Source organism: Trichechus manatus, unplaced genomic scaffold (genome assembly GCF_000243295.1).
Source record: "Trichechus manatus latirostris isolate Lorelei unplaced genomic scaffold, TriManLat1.0 scaffold00185, whole genome shotgun sequence".
NCBI lineage: Eukaryota > Metazoa > Chordata > Mammalia > Sirenia > Trichechidae > Trichechus > Trichechus manatus.
The window spans coordinates 3,764,429-3,777,155 of record NW_004444121.1 but is presented as its reverse complement, the minus strand read 5'-3'; the positions used below and the strand labels follow the sequence as shown (position 1 = coordinate 3,777,155).

Sequence of the window (12,727 nt, the reverse complement as noted above, 5' to 3'; positions counted from 1 at the left end):
GGGGGCCCCTCCACTGAGACATGCAGACCTGAGCACCCCCTTCCACCGTGGTTTCCCCAGCTCACCCCAGCCTGCCACTGCCACCCTGCCTCCCTCACGTGTGGCCTCTCGGGGGCCTGCCACTGTCCCCATTTCCCAGCTTGGGGACCTGATGGCTCATGGCCTGAGAAGCCAGCCGAGGGCGGCAGGGGCTGGGCAGACATGGCAGAGCCCTCGTGGGCCAGGGACAGGGTGGGGGCCCCTGCTGGGAAGACAGACAGCTGCCAAAGCTTGCCTACCACGGCCTCCCGGCTCGCACGTCAGGGGCGCGCGGGCCTGTGGGGGGCAGAGAGTGGGGTGGGAGGCAGGGAGAGGCCAAGAGAGGGTGGAGGCGGGCGAGGGTCCTGCTGGGCTCTTCCCAGAGGGGCTGGGCAGGGCAGGAAGGGCAGCCTGGGGGCCGGGGAGGAAGCCAAGCCCCATTCAGCCCCACCGGGTGGGTGGGGCGGACAATGGAGGGAGGCAGCCGGAGGAGCTTGGCTCAGAGCAGGGTTGGGCATGGGGATCTGTGCCAGGCAGCAGCAGGGTGGCTGGGCACCAAGGGAGGGTGTGGACAGGTGTGGGGGGGGGGTGGTGCACAGGTAGCCCAGCTCAGGGAGCCCAGGCGAGGGAGGATGCAAGCTACAGGGACCCACAGCCGCGCATCCTGCCCCCCCGCCCGCCAGCTTTCCAGGATGGCTTCTCGAAGCAGCCAGAACCCCTCTGCCCACCCCCAGGCAGCTGCCTCCACTGTTCAGTGCCTTGGACAGGTGAGGATGGCCCCTTGGACACCCAGGCCAGCCAGGACGCACAGCTTCCCACGTGTGGGTGTGCTGCCCAGGGCCCAGGACTGGGCGAACACGCTTGCTTGTCTGAAGACGGTATTTAATGGCAGGTGGGGTCCTTCCTGAAGCCCTGGGGGCTGGGCAGAGCCAACGCTGGCCTGAAGGTCCCCTGGGAGGGACCAGGCTTTCACAGCCAGCCTGGGCACTCGGAGGGTGAGGGTGGCCCACAAGGGGCAGGGGCCGGTGTGGCGGTCCCTGCAGGGGCCAGGGGCTGGGGATAGCCTTTGGCCTTGCTCCCCTTGGTCTTGCGGCTCCAGCCGAGCAGAGGCCTGGGGCTGGCCTGGGCGGGCGCTGGCATCTCACAGCCACACTCCTTCTGGCTCCTCAGGAGGCCCCCCGGGCCCAGCAGTGCCGGCCAGCGGTCCCCCTGCACCCGGACAGAAATACAGTCAGCCACCCCACAGGGCAGGTGCCGGGAGACGGGGCACACTGTGCAGTGGGGCCCCAGGGTTTGCTGCTTCACCCCCTCGGCCGTCGGGGGGATGAGGCCTCTGGGGCAGGGTTGCCAGGAGCCCCAAGGAGTGCCAGGGACACAGGCCCGGCTGATGGCCTGGGGTGGGCTGGTACGTCCTTGAGGGCAGGATGGGGACTGCTGGGGGTGACGGCAGGTGCAAGGCCACCGCCTGAAAGGCCCCCATTAGCGCAGGTTACCTGCCCGCATCCCTGCTCTTCCCAGGGGGAGTCCTTCCAGAGCATCAGGGCGGGCAGCTAGACCCTGTGCCACGCTGGGCCTCACCGTGCCGGGCAGCTCGGCGCCGGACAGCAGCGTCACCACGCCCAGGTCCACGCCCTCGTCACCCGCACTCCGCAGCTGCGCCACCACCTCCGCGTGCTTCCACCACTTGCACGGCTGCCCGTTCACGGACACAATGTAGTCACCCTCCTTGAGGCCGGCCGCCTGCGGGGACGCTAGTGAGCGGGTGGACTTACCCTGGGGAAGGGGACTTGGCGAGGGCAGGTGGCCCCTTACCGCAGCCTGGCCCCCCGGGATGACGGCGGCGATGAGCACAGGCGAGTCTCCCCGCAGGGTGAAACCGAAGCCCCCCTCTCCTCGGGTCACACGCACTGGCCCCACCAGCCGCCACCGGTTCTTGGCTGAGAACACGGACAGGGGTCCCTGGGGTGGGATGTGGTCAGAGGTCAAAGCCTCTGGCCTGACTAGCCCCCCGCCCCCAGCCCTGTACACTCCAGGACAGACTCCAACGGGGGCCCCTGGAGAGGCGGACCAGGCTCCCCTTGTTCACGTTGGGGGTCTGGTCCCAGGGACCAGGTAGGGGCCTGAGCGGGGTGGGCACTCACCAGCCGGTGGAAGATGTCAGCCCTCTTCATCTGGGAGAAGCTGGGTGTTCTGACCTCCGGCTTCTGATGGGTTTTAGCTGAAAGGGGGAAGGTGGAGGGAGGCTCTGAGGACCCCAGTCCCCAGCCAGGATGCCGGCGCGGCCAGGGAAGCTGGGCCCTCAGAGCCCGGCCCTGACGGGATCAACAGGCCAGCCTGCCCCCACCCCAAGGAGCTGCCCGGGCCCTGGCACAGGTGGCCCATCTGCCCAGGGAGCTCCAGGCGGTTTCCCTGGGAAGTGCCCCCTGAACACTGGCTGGCGGGGGGCCCCGGGACCACAGGCGGTGTGGGCTGTGTGGGTGACAGGTTCCAGCACCCCTCCCTAGGGCAGGACCGGCTGGGGGACTGGGTCAGGATGGTGGTTCTGCCTTCCCCAGGCTCCCTGGACCCACTACCTAGAACTGGGCCCTCCCGGGTCCTCAGAGGCTCAAGTAAGCCACGAGCGGCAGCTCTGGGAGGCTGGAAACGCGCTTCACAGGTGCCATGACCACAGCTCCGCAGCCAGGGCCTGTGAGGGGTGCCCACCCCGGGCCCACCGCTCACGCTGGATGTCGGGGGCCTCGGCGGCCTCGAAGAAGTCGTCCTCGCGGTCGAGCTCTGCGTACTTGGCCAGCGAGTGCCGCAGCGCCTGGGCCACCACGGCCTGCAGCAGGTCCACCTTGCGAGGCACACGGCATAGGCTGTGCAACCTCAGCGCCTCCTCCTGCCCCAGGATGGCACGCCTCAGGTGGGCCTTGCCTGCGGCGGGCAGCGGCCGTCACACAGTGCGGGGACAGTCCTACCCCAGGACGGGCGAGACAGGCGGGGCGGGGAGGCTTCCGGGGTCAGCCCGAGGGTCCCAGCACGGCTGGCCTCGGGGTGGGGAGTGGGCCACTGGGGAGCTGCAGGTCCTCCCAGACGTCCCCCTACCAGGCAGGGGTCACAGGAGGTGTTGGGGGGGTCTCCTGCCCTCCTCCCTGCAGGCCTCACCACGCTTCCTGCGCTCCTCCGGCTCCAGCGGCAGCGTGGGGCCCAGCGGCTCAGAGGCCCAGGGTGGCCCGAAGACCTCATGCATGGGGAGCTCTCCCTCGGCCGGCGCTGGGGGCAGAGACGGTGAGCCTGGCCACGAGCGCCCGCCCGCCCGCCCGCCCGCCACCACCCACGCAGGCCTACAGGGCATAGGACTCACAGGGGCTGTCACAGAGAGCCACAGCCGTGTGGAAGTGGGCCAGGGCACGGAAGTACTCGGCCTTGGCCTGGACCAGGGCGGCCCAGGAGCGGGGCATGTAGTCACGGGCAGGTGGCTGTGCCAGGGCCCGGTGCACGAGGCCGTACTCGGCCGCCACCTGCCAGAGGGCACTGCAGAGTTCAGGGCACTGGGGCAGGCCAGCGGGGCCCAGCCAGCCTCAGCCCTGCCCCGCCCCAGCCCGGACCCAGCCTCTGTCCACCTCAACCCAGGTCAAGCAGCCCCCACACCCCACATGGAGGGGACTCGGGGGTCCCCAGTTCTTGCTCTGGTTGATGCCACCCCTCCCCAGCAGACGGGCAGAGGCCACCAGGCAGACCGCAGTGATGGGGACCCATGCACAAGTGGGGACGTGAAACACGGGGTTTGGGGCTGGCACTGTGATGGGGCCACAGGGCCCAGGACGAAAACACCAGCTCCAGGGACCCAACACACGGGGACGTGGCCACCTCACCTGCCCAGCCTGGGCCTCCCTGAACCCTGCTCTGCCCCTCCCTGCCACCCTCACCCACACCCTGCCCCTCCTGCCCACTGGGGCCGAGACCCTGGGGAGGGTCCCAGCAGGGCGGTGGGGGCTGCCCATCCTCACCTGGGCGGCCTCCTGGGCCAGGCGCAGCTGGGCTGGGCTGTCATGGGGCGCGGTGGGGGCCGGCAGCAAGAGGCCCTCGAAGACGCACTCCTGGGCCTGGGCGGTCATGAGCTGCTCCAGCACGTGGAGCGCGGTGGGGCTCATGTCGGGGCTTGGTGCGTGGGAGAAGCTCTCCCTGAGGAGGCTGAAAGCCCCTGCAGAGGGGAACGCTCATCCCAGGCCCCAAGGCCCCTCCATGCCCGCCGGTCCCTGCTCAGCCCCCGTGCTGCCTGCGGGCCACACCCCACCCACTGCTGCAGGCCCGGGCAGCCCTCACCTGCAGCCCGCTGGAAGGCCTCGATTGCCCGGCCGGAGCCCTCGACACAGGAGCGGTCCTGGCGGGCCCCGATCTGGGTGTAGAGGGCGCCAATGTTGAAGAGCACGCTGCCCTTCTCAAAGGCCAGGGTCTGCTGCTGGGCCGGGACCCCCGTGAGCGAGTCATACCTGCCGGGTGGGGTCAGGGCTGGTGAGGACCCTCGGCACGGGGTGGGGGAGCTGAGGGTGGGCAGGTGATGGGAGAGGACCGCGTGGGAAGCCCGGCCGCCAGGCCCCCCTACCAGTGGAAGAGCAGCCCCAGGCTCCTGGTGGGCGCCGAGAAGCGGGCGTCCAGGAAGCAGAGCTGGCTGTAGTAGACCATGAGCAGCTCCAGGCCTGCCTGGTCTCGGCTGGGCATCCGCATGGCCTGTAGGGAGCAGCCAACTGGGCCCCACTGCCTAGCCCCCACCCACAGCATGCTCACCGCCCTGGGGGCCCACCGGCAGCACCCAGGGAGGGGCAGAGAGCATGAGGTGCCCACGGGCTCAGTGCTGGGGGCCGCTCTAGGGCACCCCCATCCCCAGTGAGGCCGCACCCCCTCTCCACCCATGCCAGCCACACCAGGGCACGCCCCCCCTCCCCTGGGCCACGCATGCCACCCGGGACCCAGTGCAGAGCACGGGGTGAGCATCAGCGCTGGGGCGAGGGGCCAGCAGGCTCCCCAAGGACGGAACCCCTTGGGGGGTGTACGGACCCTCCTGTGCTCTGGTCCCTGCCACCCAGGTGAACATCTACACTGAGTTCCTGGCTGGTTCCCAACTTGAGCCTCAGTTTCCTCATCTGTGAGCTGGGTGGGCTGCAGGAGGCCTTGTGGAGGGCAGCTGGGACCCTGGCTCAGGACCCGTGGCTGCCGTGCCCCGGGAGGCAGTGGGGTGGGGGCAGGCCACACACCTGCCTCAGGTCCTCCAGCTCCTTCAGTTCCACCTCGTAGGAGGCGCTGTCCTCGCCAAAGTGCCTTGAGATCAGCTCCTGAGGGGTGGGGATGGGGTGAGGCAGGCGGCCTCCTGAGGTCTCCACGGGGCGGGGAGAAGGGCTAGGGTGTTGGGTGGGTGGCAGAAGGCTGGCCCCCGAGAAGGGCTGGTGTGTGTGCAGGGCCTGGTGGGCACTGAGCTGGGTCCCCTGGCCCCGGGGTTCCTCACAGATGATGCCGGCCCCCACAGATGTGGGCCAGGACAGCTGGCGGCACTGTTGTTGCATCCCCTACTGACCCCACAGCGACCCAGTGACACAGTGACCCGCAAGGCAGGAGCCGGCTGCCGTCTGACAGGCCACCCGCGAGGCAGGTGCCGGCTGCCGTCCGACAGGCGAGGAAATTGAGGCACTTGGAGGTAGACCATTTGCCTCGGGGAACCTACTGGCGGTGGCCAGGCCAGGCCCACCTCCCAGCACTGGGCCCATGGGGCCTCAAGAAGACACTCAGGACCCGGGAAGTCTCAGAATAGGCTCTGGTTTGGAGTGGGCAGGCAGCCCCCAGGCCAGAGGGCCCTCAGAGCATGAGTTCCAGGACCCTGGAGCCACCCCAGGGCTGCCAGCAGGACGGCTGGGCTTGGCACACTGTCCCAGGGCAGGGTGCCCACTCACTCCAACCACCCCCAGGCAGAAACGTCTCTGCCTCCGGGGGGTCCAGTGTGGCCTGCAGAGGAGAGGCCAGGGGGATCGGCTGGGAGCAGCACCCCTGTGGCTCTGCTCAGGCCCCTGGCGACCAGGCTAGCCTCTTCCTCTCTCTGGGCCTCGGTTTCCTCATCTGCTCAATTCCCGGGCAGGGCCAAGAACCTCGGACCCTGATCCCTTGAACCCCAGGGCAGGGTCGTGATCCTTCAGACCGCCTGGGAAGGGCCGTTATCTCTCAGACCCCTCAGGGCAGGGCAGGCCCCCCTTGGGCCCCACAGAAGGGGGCTCAGCAGCACTTACCTTCAAGGGTGTGGACCAGTCCAGCTCCCTGGTCTCCTTCAGGCCCAGAGGGATCATGGGGATGCTGACGCCTTCCCTGGAACCAGAGTGTCCACTCCAGATGTCCCCAAGTACCAGGTGCCACCCATTGCTCCTGCCCTACTGACGTCTGCCCCTCCCTTCTATCCACACGTCCACACGTGCTTCATCCTAGAACGCAGCCACACACACAGGCGTGTACACACACGCGCACACACTGATGTTAAGATTGTGGGTCAGCTTGGCTAGGCCGTGATTCTCAGTGGTTTCGCAGATACTACGTAATCATCCTCCATTCTGTCATCTGATGTGAGCAGCCAATCAGTTGGAAGGGGAGTTTCCTTGGGGGTGTGGCCTGCATCTAATATATATGGATGTTCTGGCAAAGCTCACTGTCTCCATCCTGCATCTAACTCATCTTCCTCTGACCTCTGGTGCTTGGGAAGTGAGCCAGCAGCCTGCTGTCTGACCTGCAGATTTTGGGATGAGCAGCTCCCACAACCCCACGAGCCAGCAGCCTTCCACCTGACCTGCTGATTTTGGGTTCGTCAGCCCCTGCGACCACGTGAGTCAGGAGAAGCCTCCAGCCTGACGCCTGACCCACGGATTTGGGACTTGTCAGCCTCTACAACTGTGTGAGCCATTTCCTTGAAATAAATCTTTCTCTGTATATTTACATATTTACACTTCACTGGTTTTGCTCCTCTAGAGACCCCAGCCTAAGACACACACACACCCCGCCAGGGCGTGTCCAAACACACTCTGTCCTGGAACGCAGCCTCACACACACACACACGTACCCCCCCCATGCTGGGGCACAACTATGCACACACAGACACGCACACGCACACACCCCTCGTGCTGGGGCATGTCCATGCGCACGCACACACACATGCACCCCTTTTGCTGGGTCACATCCATGCACACACACACACACACCCCTCGGGCTGGGGCACATCTATGCACACTCACACACACACACGCACCCCTCGTGCCGGGGTGTGTCCACGCTGCTGTTGAGCTCCTCCAGCTCCTCCTTCAGCAGCTGCAGGCTGGCATTGACGTAGCTCAGCTCCAGGACGACCGTCTCCCTGACCTGGCTGTTGCTGGTGGCTCTGGGGGGCCAGGTGAGGTCACAGCCCTGTCCTGAGGCAGACCCAAGCCCGGCCCCCACCCCCGACCCTGCTGACCCAGCCCAAGACGATGCGGTGGTCCGAGGGTCCAGGGTGCCCCAAACAGGCACAAGATGGCCCTCGGCTGGTTTGGGTGACCTCCCAGTCCCCTTCCTACAGTCCTTGTCACCCAGTCCCCCTCACAGGCAGTCTTGACTCTTCCCTACCCAGCCCCAGGACACAGGCTCGCCCATGGGACTCAAGACCACCTCCCCTGGAGGAGCTGGGGAAATCTGAGCTCTCCATGCCTGTGTCTGGGGGACGGACAGGGGGCAGTGGGCAGCAAGAAAGGCCAGGCTGCGCAGGGCTGAGGCAGGCGGTGCTGGAATGGGTGAGGGGCCCTTTGGACTGGAGCATAGCCCCCGACACAGCCTGTGGTCCCCCCCGAGCCTCAGCCTCCCCTGCAGAGTGGGGTGTGCAGGTGTGGGGCTTTAGTTCAGCAGAGACTGGAGAGATACGGCCACAAGCCAAGGACTGGACAAGCTCCAGAAGCCGGACAAGACAAGGGAGGACTCTCCCTGGAGCCTCCAGAGGTACCCTGAACTTGGACTTCTGCACTCCAGAACTGTGAGCAAACAAATTCCTCTTATTTTAAGCCCCTGGTGTGTGGTGCTTTGTTCCAGCAGCCCCGGGACTCACACACCCAGCCTGGGCCTGGCCTGCAGGGGCCTGGAAGTGACTGAGGGCCGGGACAGCGGCAGGCGCTGGCACCCACCTGTATAGGTTCTCGGCGCCCGTCCGCATGCGCAGCTCCTTGTTGATCAGCTGGTGGACGCGGGCCCTGCGGCTCTGCAGGCGGCTGTGCTGTGACTGAGCCAGCGGGTCACAGCTCTGCAGGGAAGCCACACAGGGGTCACGGTGGTGGGCTGCCGTCGGGCCCCAAGCCCCCAAGGAGGCTCAAGAGGGAGCCTGGCCGTGGGGGCGTGTCTCCTGACGGCCATCTGGGAGATCCCGTTCTCTTCCTGAGGAGGTGCTGTGTGAACACCTCAACGAGGTCCCTGGTGCCCCTGTGGGACAGTCCCCTAGGCGGTTCCTAGGTGGGCATGTGGGGTGCACGGCACTCGATGCTCTCAGCCCCACCTCAGCCCAGGAGCCACCACAGGCCCTTCCTACCCTGACCCTCCTCGCTCTCCACCAGGGTCCAGGCTGAGCCTACCCTGGGCATGTCGCCTCACCGCCTTCTCTGCACCCTTGCACCCCCATGCCCCCTCTCCTCCCCTGCGCTCTCTCCTCCCCCGCCCCCTCTCCTCCCCTGCGCTCTCTCCTCCCCTGCACCCTCTCTCCTCCCCTGAGCCCTCTCCTCGACCCTCCACATCCTCTCCTCCTGGCGCTCTCTGCTGCACAATGGAAGCCTCACCTTGACATAGCCACGAGGGGGTCACGAGAGCTGGACATGTGCCAACAAGGGGGATACTGAGGAGGTGGGGCCCATATCCCGTCCAGCCCCGTGTGCTCCACTCCCTCCACTGGGGGGTGGTGCACAGGCCCCAGGGCTCGGCCCACGGCAGGACCCCCTCCCTGGTCACTGGACATTCTGCCCTTGGACCCTCCACCCAAATCGGCTACTCCAGAGGCACGCCTATAGGGTCGCTGTGAGTCAGAATCGACTCGACGGCAATGGATTTTTTTTTTTTTTTTTTTGGTTTAGGGGCACCTCGGCCCAGCCTCCTTGAGGGCAACCCATCATGTAGATGCCCAGGGCTGGGCTCCCCCAATCCGCATGGATGCCCAGGGCTGGGCCCTCACTCGTTGACCTGGCTCCAGAGCCTCCACCTGAGACCCTGCTGCCTCCTGCAGATGCTTGGGGGGACTGGAAGGGCAGGGGCCTCCGCGGCTATCAGAAACGTGGACTTGGAGCAGGCCCTCCCAGGGACTGGGCAGCTCCCTTGAGCAGGGGGAGGCCAGTCTGGGGTGGACGAGGAGAAAAGGAGGCAAACGCGCCCCCCCACCGCGTGTATCACTGTCTTCCTGACGGTGGGGCTGCACCCCTTCTCTGCAGTGACCCCAGGCCTGCCTATGAACACAGGCGGCCGGCCCTCCAAGACGCCTACGGAGCCAGAGGTGGGGGCAGATGGGCCACAGCCGAAGCCACAGTCCTCTCCTTCCAAAGCTGACCTGCAATGTGCCAGCAGCTGCTACAGATCCTGAGTGGGGGGGACATCCTCCCTGGAGGGGGAGATCTGCCTCAAAGTGGGGGTGAGGACATCTGCTCCAGGGCGGGCGGGGGTGCATCTGCTCCATGGCAGGGGGTCCGTGTGCTGGGCAGAACCGCCTAGCTCCGTAGGCTGCCTAACCCACACGACATAGGATGTCCCGATGATCCAGCTGCTCCCTGCCCCCTCCTGGAGAAACGTGTCAGAAGGGGAGGGCAGAGGAGAGAACCACAACCTCAGAATCGGGTCTGCTCAGAGCTCAGCTGGGCACCCCGATAACCCCTAACTGCTCCCCCAAGGCCAGGCTGTCTGCACAGCCTGCGGGGCTGGCATGGGAACAGCCATGGACTTCGGAAGCCAGCACCTCTCACCCTCCAGACGGTGAAGGTGGGCCCCGAGACCCCGCAGGCGAGGAGCTCAGGCGCCGGGCCACCCGGTCTCCCGCTATCCCCAGCACACAGAGGTGGTCTGGTTCCAGCTCGCTGGGGCCCTGGACCCGCTGCGGTTGTTTCTGGCTCCACTGCGGACAGAGCAGGGGTGTGGCCTCTGGGCATCCCCACAGTGGCTGCACCGGGGCTGGGCCTTGGCAACAGCTGGCGGAAAGGGACAGAGCAAGAGAAGCGAACGCCCTGCACCCGCCCTGCGGCAGAGGTCAGCCTGCACCTGCTGCCGGGGACACCGGGCCCATGACCTCAGGACGGGAGGAAACCGGGCGTGGGCTGCTGCCAAGGCCACGCTTCCCAACACTAACAGCTGCGCTGGGGTTCCCAGGCTGGTAAGCCCCTGTGGTCTCCCCTGGGCATGGAGCTCAGGACTGGGGTGACGCTTGGGGGAGGGTCACTTCGGGCAGTTACTGAACCCATCCCTCAGGTGTGCTATCTGAGGCCTGGCCCAGCCCCAGCACTCGCTCCCCGAGAGCCAGCTCTGCCGTGTGTGACTCATGCCCCCTCCCCGCCAGCAGGGCCAGGGTCCCACCACCACGCCACGGGCTCCTGTGCCCCACTTCCCCACCCCAACCTGTGTGGGCAGATGCAGGCCAGGATTCCCTGACTGATGGGCCACTGCGGGACAGAGGCACAGTGAGGGCTGGGTCGTTGCTGCAGCCACAGAGAGCCCACCACAGCCCACGGATGAAGGCGCACCTGTGGGGCCCTGTGGAGCCGCTTGTCTGCAGCCTCCCAAACCGCTCCTCCAAACACTGCTGGGGGGTCACGGGGCCAGGCCTGGCCTCTCCTCTCTCTCAGAGTGGATCTGAGTCAGATCAGGTCACCTCACCTGGCCCACGGCCTGCCTCTCTCCTCCTGCCCGGCACACCGGGCCCAGACACACAAAAGCTGAACTCAGTCAGCTGGAGGATAATGTGCAGCCGACACCTGAGAAAAAGGAGGGGCAGTGCCATGGTGGGGGCGCCTGGGCCTGGAGCAGGCACCACCTCTGCTGGGCAGCTCCAGGGCTGGGGGACAGGGCGCCTAGCGTGGAGCACCGGAGCAGCTACAGTGACCCCAGGGGCCACCCTGCAACAGGTCCTCATGTCCCGGAGCTTCTTCAGTGCTCTTGGAACCTGTCCTGGTCAGCACCCCGGGTTAGGGACTTCAGGAGGGGGGCAAAGGTTTACAAAGTGACGAGGAAGTGACAAAAGGACCAACTGCTCAGCGGAGGGGTCCTCCAGTGATGACCCACACCCCGAGACGTGTCAGCGACCTGCTACTCGAAGCAAAATCACATCAACGCCCAGTGAGGCAGCTGCCCCTCGGCAGAGGGGACAAAGCTAGGAGGGAGGAACTATGGGGCCGGAAGCAAACATGAGGGCCTGCGGCTGTCACACCCGGAGCCCAACACCTGCAGAGAAGGGAGATCCGGGAAGACCAGGGGCACCCTGCAGGAGGGCGGGGCTCAGTGGCTTCACAGAGGCCAACCGGCCAGACTCTCACCCCCTCCCAGTCATGGGAGGCCACTGGACACACCGTGACCCCAGACGGGGCAGCAAGGGACGCAGGCTCTGGCCTCTCCACCAGCCTCAATTTCCCCACTTTCCCCAGCGGTAAAGCCCTGCCTGCCTCTGGGGGTGGGGGGGGTGAGACATGGGAGAAGAGTCGCCTTCCAAAGACCCCCCCAGGCCTGAAGGTGGCTGTCTGGGGCTGGAGAGGCCAAAGCCAGCTCCTCTGCCCCAGACCGGGTAACAGGTGGCTGCCGGGCACCAAGCCAGGTGTTGGAGATTCCTGCTCCGCACCTGTCACTTCCCGGGTTCGGCACCCCTAACGACCTGTGCTGTGCACCCCCCCGCAATACCCCTGCACCCCGGGAACCCTATCTGCGCCCAAACACCCCGGCCCCGCGCCCCCAGGTACCTGCACTCTGCACCCCGCGATGCCCCTGCACCTTGAAAGCCTCAAATGCATCCTTGTCCCCCGCCTGCACCCCTGCAGACACCCCTGCTCCACATCGCGCAATACCCCTTCCTCCCGCGACCCCCAGCCGCACTCCCCGTGTCCTTCGCCCTGCACCACGGCACCCCGCGAGTCCCCCGGCCCCATCCCCCGCCTTGAACCCTCACCGACCCCGGAACCCCGTCTTGCACCGCCGCCCCGCGCCCCTCGCCCCGCCCCGTCGCACCCCGAGATCTCCCCACCCCCGCCCCGCTCCCCCACCTTGCGGCCGCTGCCCGCCGCTTGCAGCCGGGAGCTGTCCTCGCCGCCGCCCGGGACGTCTGGCCTCTCCTCGAGGATCATCGCCGCCCCTGCAGCGACCGATCGCGGGCTCCGACGGCCGCCGGGACAGGTTGCGCCGCCGCCCTTCGCCGCCCTCTGCGTGACTCACAGTCTTCCCGGTGGGGCGGCCCGGGGCCGGAGGCGTGGCTGGGAGCGCCGAGCGTGCGAAACTTGCCGCAACCAATCGGCGGCGGCGGTGACTCGGACGGACAGCAGCTGAGGCCAACCAGCCAGAGAGGGAGGCGGGCTCCGGGCGGGGCCTTGGCCCCGGGGGAGTGCGGTAACCCCGGCAACAGCTGGCCCGGAGCGCCGTGGGGACTGGGCAGTGCGCACGCGCGGAGGCCCGGCCCGCGGGGAGAGTTCGGGGAGAGGGGACGAGCGACAAAAAAGTGGGGACTGGG

At 67.0% G+C, this 12,727-nt stretch overlaps 1 protein-coding gene across 1 annotated transcript; it reads right to left on the bottom strand.

The window, feature by feature from the left end:
* Nucleotides 1–987: 987 nt before the first annotated feature.
* Nucleotides 988–12,347, bottom strand: RHPN1 (rhophilin Rho GTPase binding protein 1). The gene is made up of 15 exons (XM_004387424.1): nucleotides 12,288–12,347; nucleotides 8,181–8,296; nucleotides 7,280–7,408; nucleotides 6,276–6,351; nucleotides 5,256–5,333; nucleotides 4,607–4,731; nucleotides 4,327–4,493; nucleotides 4,011–4,204; nucleotides 3,365–3,521; nucleotides 3,166–3,273; nucleotides 2,740–2,934; nucleotides 2,160–2,236; nucleotides 1,831–1,977; nucleotides 1,597–1,758; nucleotides 988–1,227 (listed from the first exon to the last, which is right to left on the bottom strand). Exons 1-15 carry the CDS (start codon nucleotides 12,345–12,347, stop codon nucleotides 988–990), a joined length of 2,031 nt encoding a protein of 676 aa, XP_004387481.1.
* Nucleotides 12,348–12,727: the final 380 nt, after the last annotated feature.